At 41.2% G+C, this 12,295-nt stretch overlaps 1 protein-coding gene across 3 annotated transcripts in view; it reads left to right on the forward strand.

Annotated features, from left to right (window-relative positions):
• Pid1 (phosphotyrosine interaction domain containing 1) overlaps positions 1-12,295 on the forward strand; it is a 219,983-nt gene that overhangs the window by 91,120 nt on the left and 116,568 nt on the right. For 2 of the 3 annotated variants that reach the window (XM_048344596.1, XM_048344598.1), the window contains exon 2: positions 11,877-12,023. In XM_048344596.1, coding sequence (XP_048200553.1) covers positions 11,877-12,023 — 147 coding nt within the window. Of the gene's footprint in view, positions 1-9,263; positions 9,334-11,876; positions 12,024-12,295 lie in introns of those variants that run through there. The other variant, XM_048344597.1, reaches the window with a different exon arrangement.

Here is a 12,295-nt window from a genome sequence, read left to right on the forward strand (position 1 = left end):
CAGAGGGAAGAAGATGATAAACACACAGAGAAAACTGTGATGTAGCCACAAGCCAAGGGCTGTTGAGGGACACCAGAAACTTGGAGAGGCAGAGAAGCTGTTCTAGAGAGACACCAGAGAATGTGGCCCTGCTGACAGCTGAGGCCACATTTCTAGGCTCTTGAGCCTCAGGAAACACATTTGCTTCAAACTACCTAGATTGGTATCCTATTACAGCAGCTCAGGGGAAGTAGAACTTTCTCTCCCCCACTACCCTCCCTTTCTTCATTCCTTTCTTTTCTTTGCTAAAGATGTTTCCAAATAGTTCTCATCCATCTCCTTCCTTTTTTTTGTGTGCATTCTTATGCACACTGCATTTACTGATGTTTTATATTTGCCTGTTGGTTCTTGTGGCACATTCCACTCTTAAACCGTTGGGGGATGAGGGCCAAGAGCTTCTTCTTCAGGCTTTTTTTTTTCTTTTCAAATTTTTATTATCAAACTGATGTACAGAAAGGTTACAGTTTCATACGTTAGGCACTGGATACATTTCTTGTACAGTTTGTTACCTTGTCCCTCATACCCCCCTCCCTCCTCCCCCTTTCCCTCCCCCCCCCCACACGGAGGTGTTCAGTTCACTTACACCAAACAGTTTTGCAAGTATTGCTTTTGTAGTTGTTTGTCTTTTTTTACCCTGTGTCTCTCAAATTTGGTATTCCCTTTCAATTTCCTACTCCCAATACCAGTATACACGGTTTCCAATATACTCAGATAAGATTACAGAGATAGTTAGGTACAACCACAGAAAGGTGATACAAGAACATCATCAATAATAGAAGCTACAGATACACATAGGACGTTGAAAGTAGTTACAATTGTTTCCATAACATGGAGTTCATTTCACTTAGCATCATCTTATGTGTTCATAAGGGTATAGCTATTGGGCCTTGTGATGCTCTGCTGTGACTTGCCTAAACCTGTACTAATTATCGTCTTCTTCAGGCTTTTTTCTGCTGTTACCTAAAAGAGAGTCATTTTCCTCCACCATGGGGTCTGAGCTCTTCCAGCATGTGCTGTCCTCCCACTGCAGTTTGGTGAGATGGGGTAGGAGACTGCATTTCTTGGGTGCTGCTCCCTGAGCTGCTGTAGTTGCAGGAGCCCAAATGGTCTTGGGGAATTTGTGAGCTTTCAGTGGTCTCCGCTGTGGCCACTCCTCTGAGAGTAATGAGCATTCTCCTTCCTGGGTGGATATTTGTATGTTTGGACCAGACACATTGTTAAAGCAATCTGTAGATGAATTTTTGAATGCTGCAAGAGCTAGGACCACTAAAGACCACAGTCTTTCCAACCAGTGGAAGTGAGGTTCAGAGTAGTGTGACTCACTTTGAAAGCAGTGTTTGAGAATTTGTGTATAGTTTGGAGACATTGTTTTTGCTTGAGGTTGCTGCTCTGTACTGATCTATAGCTCCACTTCTGTCTTTTTGATAGTTAAATAGAGATGAGAGGCTTACAGACTCTTTTTTTTTTTTTTAACCTGAGCTGGCTTTGAACAAGGATCCTTAGATCTCAACCTTCTGAGTAGCTAGGGTTACAGCTCTGAGCCACCGTGCTTGGCTAATGTTACTCTTTTCAGAAGAAGTCTCCTAAAGGTTTTATGTCTAGCAATTAATTTCTCTGTCCTCTACAGAAGACTTTGTAGAGCAAGGCTGTGCACTGAGTCATTCCCAAAGTGAATTTCACCCGTCAAAGCTTTCTCGTGTCACCTTCCTGACCACTGAAAGCCAGAGGATGTAATTATTTTTAGTTTGCTTCCAACCTGCCAAAATGATGTTCATTCCTGCATTAATAAAAACAGAGACTCTTACAGGAAGTTTGTCTAGAAGAAATGCAATGAACAAGCAGGTGTGGGTGTTTATAACATGTATGTGCTAGGTGTTGTGTTCTCAGGAGCAGGGTGTTCACCCACAGTGTAATATCAGCACCTCAGTTCAGAGTGGGAAGGGGGAGGTGCCTTTGTGGTTCTGCTGGTGATTGCGTCCTGGAGGGAAAGAGGTGAGAAATAATACTTGGAACCATGGCCTCATAATATGTGATCTGGCTTCCAAGTTTTACATAGTTTTTTTTTTTAAAGATTCAATTATTTTTTGCCAGTACTGGGGCTTGAACTCAGGGCTTCTGTGCTGCCCCTAAGCTTTTTTTTTTTTTTTTTTTTGCTCCAGGCTGCTGCTCTACCACTTGAGCTACAGCTCCACTTCTGGTTGTGTTGGGTGGTTCATTCAAGGTAAAAGTCTCACAGACTTCTTTGCCCAGGCTGGCTTGGAACCATGATGCTCAATTCTCAGCCTGCTGAGTAGTTAGGATAATAGACCTAAGCCTTGGTGCCATTTCTCCTTCCTTTTCTTTTTCTCTCTTTTAAGAAAGTGTGTTCACTGTGTTTTGCTTCTCTTCTCCACTCGGTGCCCTCCCATCTTCCTTTGGAGGAAGAAGGGAACTCAGTTGCTTCTCCTGGCATTGGCCCTTGCTCACGTTTCCCAAGGCTTCCTTGGATGCACTATGGAATGTCCTGTATGGAAGAACATCATGGGCACGTGCCCCACCCATTCCTCAACTCTTCTGTCATTATGAATACCTCCTGTCATGTTCCACATAAAACTCATGCACATTTAGCTTTTAAAATGGAAACACGTTCAAACTAGCAACCAGAAATGCAGCAAAAAGAAAGAGGGGGAAAAATCACATGCAATCCATAGCCTGCAAGTCAGCCCTGTCCTGTTAATGTGTTTTCAGGTATTTTTAAAGTCCTTGCCTAGATTTAATAGAATTGGAGGGGTGGGAGAAGAAAGGGTTTTCTCTCTCTCTCTCTCTGTGTGTGTGTGTGTGTGTGTGTGTGTGTGTGTGTGTGTGTGTGTGTGTTGGGTAGACATATGCCAGCTACATTTCCAGGTATGTAGTGTTCATTATGGTGTGCGTGGGGGGGTGATGTCGCAGGAAATTAAGAGAATCTGGACTCTGCTCTCAGTGCCTGAGAATGGATCTGTCCTACTTTCCTCACAGACTGTTATTGGATATGCAAATGAGGTGAATCGAGCCTCCTCCCTGGCACTTGGTAATAGGTGTGATTTCTCTCTGGGTCTTCCTCTCCGTCACTCTCTCACACTCTTTCTCTCACGGCAGGCAGTTATACAGACACCTGCCGTTATAGCTCTGTTTTAGGGCAAGGACAAGTTTTGGATAGCATACATACCATGGCCAAATTCAAATACTCCCACGAGTGAATCAACTTAGAATTTTTAGTTTCTAAGCTTTTCATCTCCTGGTATGGTGATGATATTGATTACAAAACTATGTCCAATATGGAGTTGCAAAGGACGGTGAGGCAGCCCTGTGTCTACTCTAGACAGCAATGGCAGATGTGCCGAAGAGTGGCATTCTGGCCAGGGACTCGGCCAGTTATCACATGACTGGGGGTCTGAGCTATGTTTTCTTTGAAGCTTTTAGTGTTGAATGTCCTCAGCCTCTCTGAGCTTTAGTTTCTCCACTTGTGGACTGAGGGAGTGGAGTTAAATTATTTGGAAGGCTGCTGTTCTTCTTAATACTCTATAAATCTGGATTTGCCCTGGAGAGAGTTGCAGAGCCTGTGTTTCCACAGTGATTCATGAGGCAGGATAGGGCTGGTGTGTGTGTGTGTGTGTGTGTGTGTGTGTGTGTGTGTGTGTGTGTGTAGAGGTGTTGGAGAAGGAAGACGGGAACTAACCAGTAGCCAGCATCTAGGAGGATATAAATATCTGAGTCAGAAAAAGACAAGATTTAGAGGAAATGATAGATTATGCTAACGCGCACTTAAGAACATTTTATTCATGCCTTTCAGGCACAATTCCTCAATGCACTGATTAAAATTGGGAGTTTTTACTATTGCCTTCTGTGTAGCATGAAAAAACTAGAGGAACTATGTCTATCAACAAATCCAGTTAATTTATGAAATTATGATGTCTCTTGAGCCTAAGAGTTGGGGAAGGTCATAGTGCACCTACCTATCCTGAGATAAATGGAATGCAGGCAGAGACAGACAGGGAGAGAGAGAGAAAGAGAGAGAGAGAGAGAGAGAGAGAGAGAGAGAGAGAGAGAGAGAGAGAGACCTGTCTGTCTCATCTGAGACAGAACATGGGGTCACGATAGTCTCAAATACAAGAGGATATGAAAACTTCAACTACCATGAACTAATTTTAAAGCTCAGTTGTGGGCTAGCCTGAGAGCATAGAGTAGATGGTAGCTGGATAGCCAAGGAGAATTTGTTTCCTCCCTCCCTCCCTTTCTCTCATTTTCTCTCCCTTTCCTTTCCAACCTCCCTCCTTCTGTCTCTGTCTCTGTCTGTCTGTCTGTGTCTGTCTGTCTCTCTCTCTCTCTCTCTCTCACACACACACACACACACACAGAAAGGAAAAGAAAAAGAAAGAAGAAAATGTATTTCCGAGACAAATACCTGGATGCTGGAGGTTCACGCCTGTAGTTCTAGTTACTCAGGGGGCTGAGATCTGAGGATCACAGTTCAAAGCCAGCTGAAACAGAATAGCCCATGGCTCTTTTTTTTTTTTTTTTTTGGCCAGTCCTGGGCCTTGGACTCAGGGCCTGAGCACTGTCCCTGGCTTCTTCCCGCTCAAGGCTAGCACTCCGCCACTTGAGCCACAGCGCCGCTTCTGGCCGTTTTCTGTATATGTGGTGCTGGGGAATCGAACCTAGGGCCTCGTGTATCCAAGGCAGGCACTCTTGCCACTAGGCTATATCCCCAGCCCCCCATGACTCTTAATTACAGCTAACCACCTAAAAATGAAGTGGCGCTGTGTCTCAAAAGTGCTCAAAAGCTAGCCTTGAGGGGGAAAAAAAAATCTCGGGATCACTCATGCCCTGAGTTCAAGACCCACGAATAACAAAAAAAAAAAAAAAAAAGAAAGGAAGAAAAAGAAGAGAAGAGACAACAATCAAACCTACTCCACCCAGAGATCCCTCAGATATGGAATTTGTCCAGCTGACAAGGAACATCTGCATTGTTTCCTGCATGGCACTATTAAAAAACATAGCTGGTATGAAGAGGTCTTTTATAAACATGTAACATTATTGTCAATTTTCTATTGTTGGACTATAGAAAAGCCAGCAGAGTTCTGTATATTGGTCTGTGTGCTTCAGCCTTGATAAATGCTTTAATTTAACCAAAACAGGTGTTTTCTTCCTTATGTTAGATTTATGCACAGATTGGTATTGGGTGATCACATTTTGCTTTTTCCTCTCCAGTCGGGTGCCTTTTTGCAGTGTAAGTCCTCCTATGCAGTACTAAACATAGAGAACCCGGTATTTGTGCCATTACCAGGTCATCATAACATCTCTGTTAATCTGGGGTTCTGTTTATCCTTTCCCTTTTTTTTGTTCATGTCCAGTGATTTTTTTTTCATGAATGTTAGACATTTTGACATTTATTTTGGTATTTGCCCATTCCTATAAACATTTCTCAACTTCTTGGTTGTTGTATCCCATTAATTACTTGGAAGTATTTGTAAGTGAGACCAGAGCCATGTTAATCTCGTCCTGATTGCCCCTCACCATGGAGGCTGGGCCTTCTTCACTCCTCTTCCAGTGCCCTTGTGAAGACGCGCTATCCAGTTCCTCATGAGGTTTTCCAGTATGGCTGTTGTGGGCAGGGAGTTGGTAATGGGGCTAGGTGTGAGTAATGGAACTCTGGTCACTAATAACAGGTTCCCAGCAGGACAGTACCCCCCTCCCCAACAACCCCATCCTTGTCCACTTGCCCCCTCCCAGTAGTTAACTTTTCTCTTTTATATGTTGTACTTAGTTCTCAGATGGACATTTAAGAAGACCCTCAGAAGAGCTATGGAGTCATGTCTGTGCAGTTCTGGTCATTTCTGCTGTAGCTCAGGGACTCTGCTTATTTCTCTTCCTGGCACTAATGCTGAGCACTCTTTCAAGGAAGGAAGTTGGTCTGATGTAGACACAGCCGACTTCTTTTGTTTTACCTCTCTCAGGGACTGTGGTCCTTCATCATGAATAGCTGGTGCCTCATAAACTCTTGTTTCATTTACTTTCCAAGTTTATTTGGTTGTTTAAAGTGAGGCTCATTCTGAATTGGGGGGTTGTGGTGCACAGATGGTAACCCCAGTTCTTGGGAGACTGAGACAGGAAGATTAGAAGTTTGAGGTTACCTTAGACTATTTATTAAGGTTCTGTCTACAAACAAATATCCCCCCCCCAAACAAACAAAACACAAAGAACAGTAAAGGTTATTCTGCTTCCATTTCATTCACACTGACTGAAAGGAGAAAGAAAAAACATACTAATATCTAGAAGTTAAATTCTATCCAGTTCAATACCACCAGGGCCAAGTGGAAATGGGCTCCTTGGAGAAGAGATTTTACCCTTATTGAGGTAATGGCAGACAGATGTGTCACCTATTTATAACGTAACTTCTCTCTATCATCCACTGGTAATTGCTTGGTTGACTTTTAATAATGTAACTGTAGGTTTGATTTAATTCACTTTTATTTGAATAGTTTTATGAGTGAATGAACATTTTATCCTGTGCTCCTCGTATTCATGACTTTATATCCAGAATATATCAGGAATTGCAAATTCAAGCACCTGTAAGAGTCACCCAAGTAATGAATCATATGAATCTGGGAAGACATAACGTGACTATTAAAAAAGCTACTGAAGCTTATCATGGAAGGCAAAGCCTTCACTGGGGACAAGAGGAGCCCACGGTCTGTGGCAGAGTCAAGCCCCAGGTCACGAGGGGTCGTGGTGACAAAGAGAACTAATTGTTTTCTCGAAGGGATGCAGGTTGCATCTGCAGAGCTCTGATTTTTCCATAGAAGCAGAAATGCAGATTTTAATTATATATGCATTTACAATTAGGTTTTAGTACTACTCATATCTGAAGTTTTATCACAATGCAATTTGAGAATCAAATCACATAGAACCCTTAGGACTTACATGCCCATGGACTGATAGCTTGCTGTCTGAGTTTAGTAAGACTTTTCAACTGCTCACAAGTTTAAAAAAACACAGGGAAATAAATTTTTATTACACACAGAAAACGTTTAGAAGATGACAGAAACGACTTGAGTTACAATAGAGTTTGCTTATTTCTTCTGTTACTGATATGAACTATACACATACATTCAAACATACTGTAGCACACACACATACAGTAATGGTGTGTGTGTGTGTGTGTGTGTGTGTGTTCTGGTACTGGGGCTTGAACTCAGGGCCTAGGTGCTGTCCCTTAGTTTTCCACTCAAGGTTACCACTTAAACCACACCTCTACTTTTTGACTCTTCTTGGTGATTAATTGAATATAAGAGTCTCATGGACTCTCCTGCTAAGACTGGTTTGAAGCTGCAGTCCTCAGATTTCATCCTTCTGAGTAGCCAGCATTGCAGGTGTGAGCTACCAGTACCCAGCCTGGGAGTCTCTTCTTAGTTGTAGTTTCATATTCCATAGTTTCGGTAACCCATAGTCCACAGGAGTCCAAAAATACTAAATAGGAGACTTCAGCAGTTCGTCAATTTTAAGTTGCATTGCATTCTGAACCCTGTGTTGAACTCTTCGGCCTTCCTGTTCTGTTCAACCCAGACCCTGAAGCATCCACTGAGGCTGTGCACACCGCCCACTTGCAAGTCACTTCACAGTTGTCTCTGCCATCAGCTCATCTGCGTCAGTACTTCCGTGCTCTTACTTTTTAGCCTTGGACCCCCAGCACAAGAGCAGTGTTGCGTGCATACACACATGTCAGACCAATGTGATACAGTGCTTCCATTACGAGAAAGTGGGAAAGTAGAAGAAGGCATTTCAAAGGAGATACTTTTGAGAAAGGATGTTGTTATAAGCATCCTGTTATATTATTAGCTATTACTCTTAATCTCTTAGCATGCCTAATTTATAAGATTTGCAGTTTTACATGTATAAGGAAAAACATCATATGTACAAGATTCAGAACTCATTGCAGAACTCAGGCATGGTGGAATAGAGGAGAGCTTATGACTAAGGAGGAATGTCTCTCTCTCTCTCTCTATATATATATGTGTGTGTGTGTATGTGTACACATATGTGTATATCACATGTTTTTTTACAAAATCATATATTTGTAATATTTATTTGCTTATTTATTGTTTTAAAAATGAACAGGAATATATTTAACATATGCAGAGATGTGCATATATGTATGGACACACATTCACATAAACACCGCCACCTGTGTGTTTGGGTGACTGAAGCTTTTTCTTCCTTGGGAGCTTTTGTTTGCTTTCTGCTGGGTCATGGAGATATTTTTGTGTTTCTCTCATATACCGTTCTGAGAGAATCTGTGATATTGAGAAAGAAAAAAACAAAGCCCTCCATAATCAAAACTTCATGCATAAATTTGGATGTGTGAAGATGAATATTTTCAAATATTTTAATCATAGCCATCTCTTTGGTAGATATGAACATGTCTTTTAATTTATGATTGCTTAGGCCTGTAAAATAAAACCTGAACTTTTTTGAGTAAGATAGTTAGCTAGAATGATCTGTAGCAATATTATAAATAAAAAATGTATATAGTTCTCTCTTTTCCTGAAATATTAGGTTGATAAAGTACACTGAAACTTCATTTTTAAAATTCAATGCTTCCATTTTTATGTGCTACCTAGATTTTGGGATGTTATCCAACTCTGATTTACTTTTTAAAAGGACAACAAATAGATTAGAAATATTTAAATAAAAGCAAAATGTAATTGAGTAGAAATTTATTTCATTCACTCACATGGTTATGATTACTGATACATAAATGATTTGTTTAATCTCTCATTGTTCATTATTTTTGTATGCAAATCATTTTCTATTTACTGAACAAAATTTATTTGGCTTCTGTGCTATTTCTTACTATGAAATGTTGGAATAGATACTTACAAGCAGAAATCTAAGAGCTCACATGAAAAAGAAAAGTAAAATACCTATTATGAAGTGCACAAAAAGAATATCAGCATTATTTTCATGCCTATGTTTGGGGCCTGACTATGTCTTATTAAGAACTAAGAAATGTCAGAAAACCGCAAATGAGTTTCATTAATTCTTACCCCCACAGCAAAAAAAAAAAAAGTGTGATTATGAGCAGGATATCAAACGTTTACTGTTTTTTGTGGTTTTGCACAAACTAAAATGTGGAGTACTTGTGTTTTCTATTAATCTACTTCACTCACTCATTCATCCCTATAGTTCTCTTCTGAAGGACATTTGCAGTACTTTTGAAGCTTGATTAGAGTATTACTAAATCAGCAACAACTGACCACTCTAATCAGCTTTCGCAGTGTAAGTATGCACGAAAGATTAAAATCGTAATGCCTTCCTTCTAGAATTAAGTGAGGATAGTCTTCTAATCACCTTATTCAAAGGGGATATAGGATTTACCTTCCAGTGACTCTTCATATTTTGGATACAGAATCAGTAGGTGAGATAGACCCAATTTGAATTGGTAAAATATGTAAATTCCTGCCTGCTAAACTGTCAGAGATTAATGTCTGAATGGGAGTAGGAAGTAGAGCCAACTGTAAAATTATACAGGGCAAGGCCGGTTACCCCATCCACATAATGGGGCTTGATTCAGAGCCTCTATTTTAGGATCACACATAAAGCACCACATGCAGAAAGCAGAGCTTTGTCTAATTTGTCAAGGGCAGTGCCCTAATTTCCTACAACATTATTCACTTCCCTTTAAGAATGAATAACACATTTTAAAAAAATGAGCAGGGTACGTTGTTCATTTGGGAGCAATGGCTTTTCCAGGCTCCTCGATTGGGTTTCTCTTGCCTTTTAAAATACTTCTAGATTAGGATTTTTTTAAAAAGCCTAATTATCTTTCTTGTATCTGTTTGTGTAACCCTCTCCCCCCAAAAAAGCCCCAAGAGATAACACTCTGGGTATGATAGAGCCTCCTATTTAAAGTCGACACATTTGAGACAACTGGAGCCCAGAAAGTGCAGAGCTGAAGATCACTTCTATGTCTCTGTAACATAATAAGACCACTTGTCCCCAAATTAAGTGTCATTACAGGACATTTTGTGGCCATCTTTTGAGACTTGGGCGCTATGTACTTTTGGCAGCAGCTCTAATGGCTTTATCTTAGATCTGGCTTACCTGAGAACAGTGCCACCAACTTTGGATTTCCAGTTGGGTACTTTATCATTAAGGTTTACGTTGTTCAAATAAGTGCAAGATTCGCGTCTTTGAAAGATAATGTCACGCTGCATTTCTATTGTTTAAACATGAGGAAGGCCTCTTGCAAGTGCTGTGGTGTCTCCATTTTGTATTTATCGACAATTTGTATTGGTGGACTCTTTAATTGCAGAGGTCAGGTATTGAACTGGAGCTTGCTTAAGCATAAAAGGGAATGAGTCAGTTCCTGTTCTAAGTGGCTCATAGATGGATTCACCTGAGACACAGCTGGGTCCAAGAGTTCAGGCCATGTCTCTGTCTCTCAGCTTTTCTTATGTCCATGTGGTCTCACTCTTAGACTAACTTTGAAGGGCAGTACTTTGACTCTTCATTTCTTTATACTGCGGGTCCATCAGGATTCCATCCGGGGACATCACGGTTGCCCATGAGTGTCAAAGATTGGGGAAGCACAGTTGTCAATATCTCCTCTATCCACAGATGTGCTCCATTTTGTCATTCAATTTCATTTTGAAACAAAAAGTTCAAAGATAAAAGTATTATTATAGTTTCAAGATGGCAACATTAAGCCAAGTGCTTTAAACAGAGCCTGAAGCCCTGTGGGTGTGACTTTCACCTGTGATAACACAGGTTGTATGTTCATGACACTGTGTGTGTTTGTGTGTGTGTGTGTGTGTGTGTGTGTGTGTGTGTGTGTGTGTTCTTTTAAATACTACCCATGCATCATTTCAGTTAAGTCCAACAGCCAGACTAGTAATTTAGGGCAGGAGTGGTATGTTTAGAGGTCCCAAAGTATTTGGCTTATTGTCAAAAGAATGAGGAGGATAGAGCAAGGAGTGGGACATGAAATCCGAGAGGTCATGGCTTCCTGGTTTATGCATGGCCTCAAAGAACCAGATAACGACTTCTGTAATGAGGCGGGACACAAGAGATGATTGTTCAGGCAGAGCTTTGACATGGACAATCAAAGTTGAGAAGGATCCCTCTGGCTTCTGAGAGACAGTGGTTTGTACAGGGGTAGAGTCAGAAGTGATCAGACCAATAGACAAAGCAAAGACACAACCTTGATCGTGGTAGCATGGATAGCAATGATTAAATATGGCTAGATTTGAAACATTTGTTGTTGTTGTTTTTACAACTAGTGCTATTAAGAATGAGTCTTTATCTAGGATTTTGGCTTGAGAAAACAGAATAATATGATCCAATGAAATTCCCAAGCTTCTCCTGCGAGTGTAGGAAAGAACTGAAAAGGCAGAGGACAAAAGGCTAGTGTGCTTTCTCAATAGTTCTCCTTCTATAGTATCTCTGGACTTCCTGCAAAATAGCTTCTATACCAACCTTTCCTAGCCCTGCTTGTAGTGGAATTCGCATGTGTTATGTGTATCTCCAGGAATTTGGCTGTGGCACCTTGGAAAAGTTTAGGATCAAAGGTCCTGGGTGAAGTGTTCTACCTCGAATGTACATTTTCATGGTTGGTCTCTTCAGGGATTATCTGTCTGCTTCAGTTTCACTTTTGTGGCATCTTGGTAGAACCTTGGCCCCTCCAGGAAGCAAATATCTCTTGGCCTCGCTTATTCAAGCACTGTCCATATGACAAAGATTTTGCTAAAGTCTGGTGTGCCGTTGCACCACATGCAAGTCCAACATTTCAACCCTATTTGTCTCCTTTTCCTGTGTTTCAGCACTTCCAGACCATGCTGAAGTCTAAACTGAATGTCCTCACACTGAAAAAAGAACCTCTCCCGGCGGTCATCTTCCACGAGCCAGAGGCCATCGAGCTATGCACCACCACACCGCTGATGAAGACGAGGACCCACAGTGGGTGTAAGGTATGGGCCACGCAGCTCGACTCAAGAATGTGTGCCTGCCCACGAGAGTCTTGCTTCACAAGGCTACTCATTTTTAAGAATGTGACTATAAAATGAACAATGAAATAAGCTCATTGAGTGATAGTAGTAGGGCTTTATATCTTCATGATATAATAACTTGTCATTTGGAGGGGGGGACACATTAAAAGCACAGATTGCAGTATGTGTGAATAGAATAGTGTATTTGCAGCATTTTTCAATAGCTGTATAGGACTGGATTTGCATGAATAAGG

This window comes from Perognathus longimembris, chromosome 4 (genome assembly GCF_023159225.1).
Source record: "Perognathus longimembris pacificus isolate PPM17 chromosome 4, ASM2315922v1, whole genome shotgun sequence".
Taxonomy (NCBI): Eukaryota; Metazoa; Chordata; class Mammalia; order Rodentia; family Heteromyidae; genus Perognathus; species Perognathus longimembris.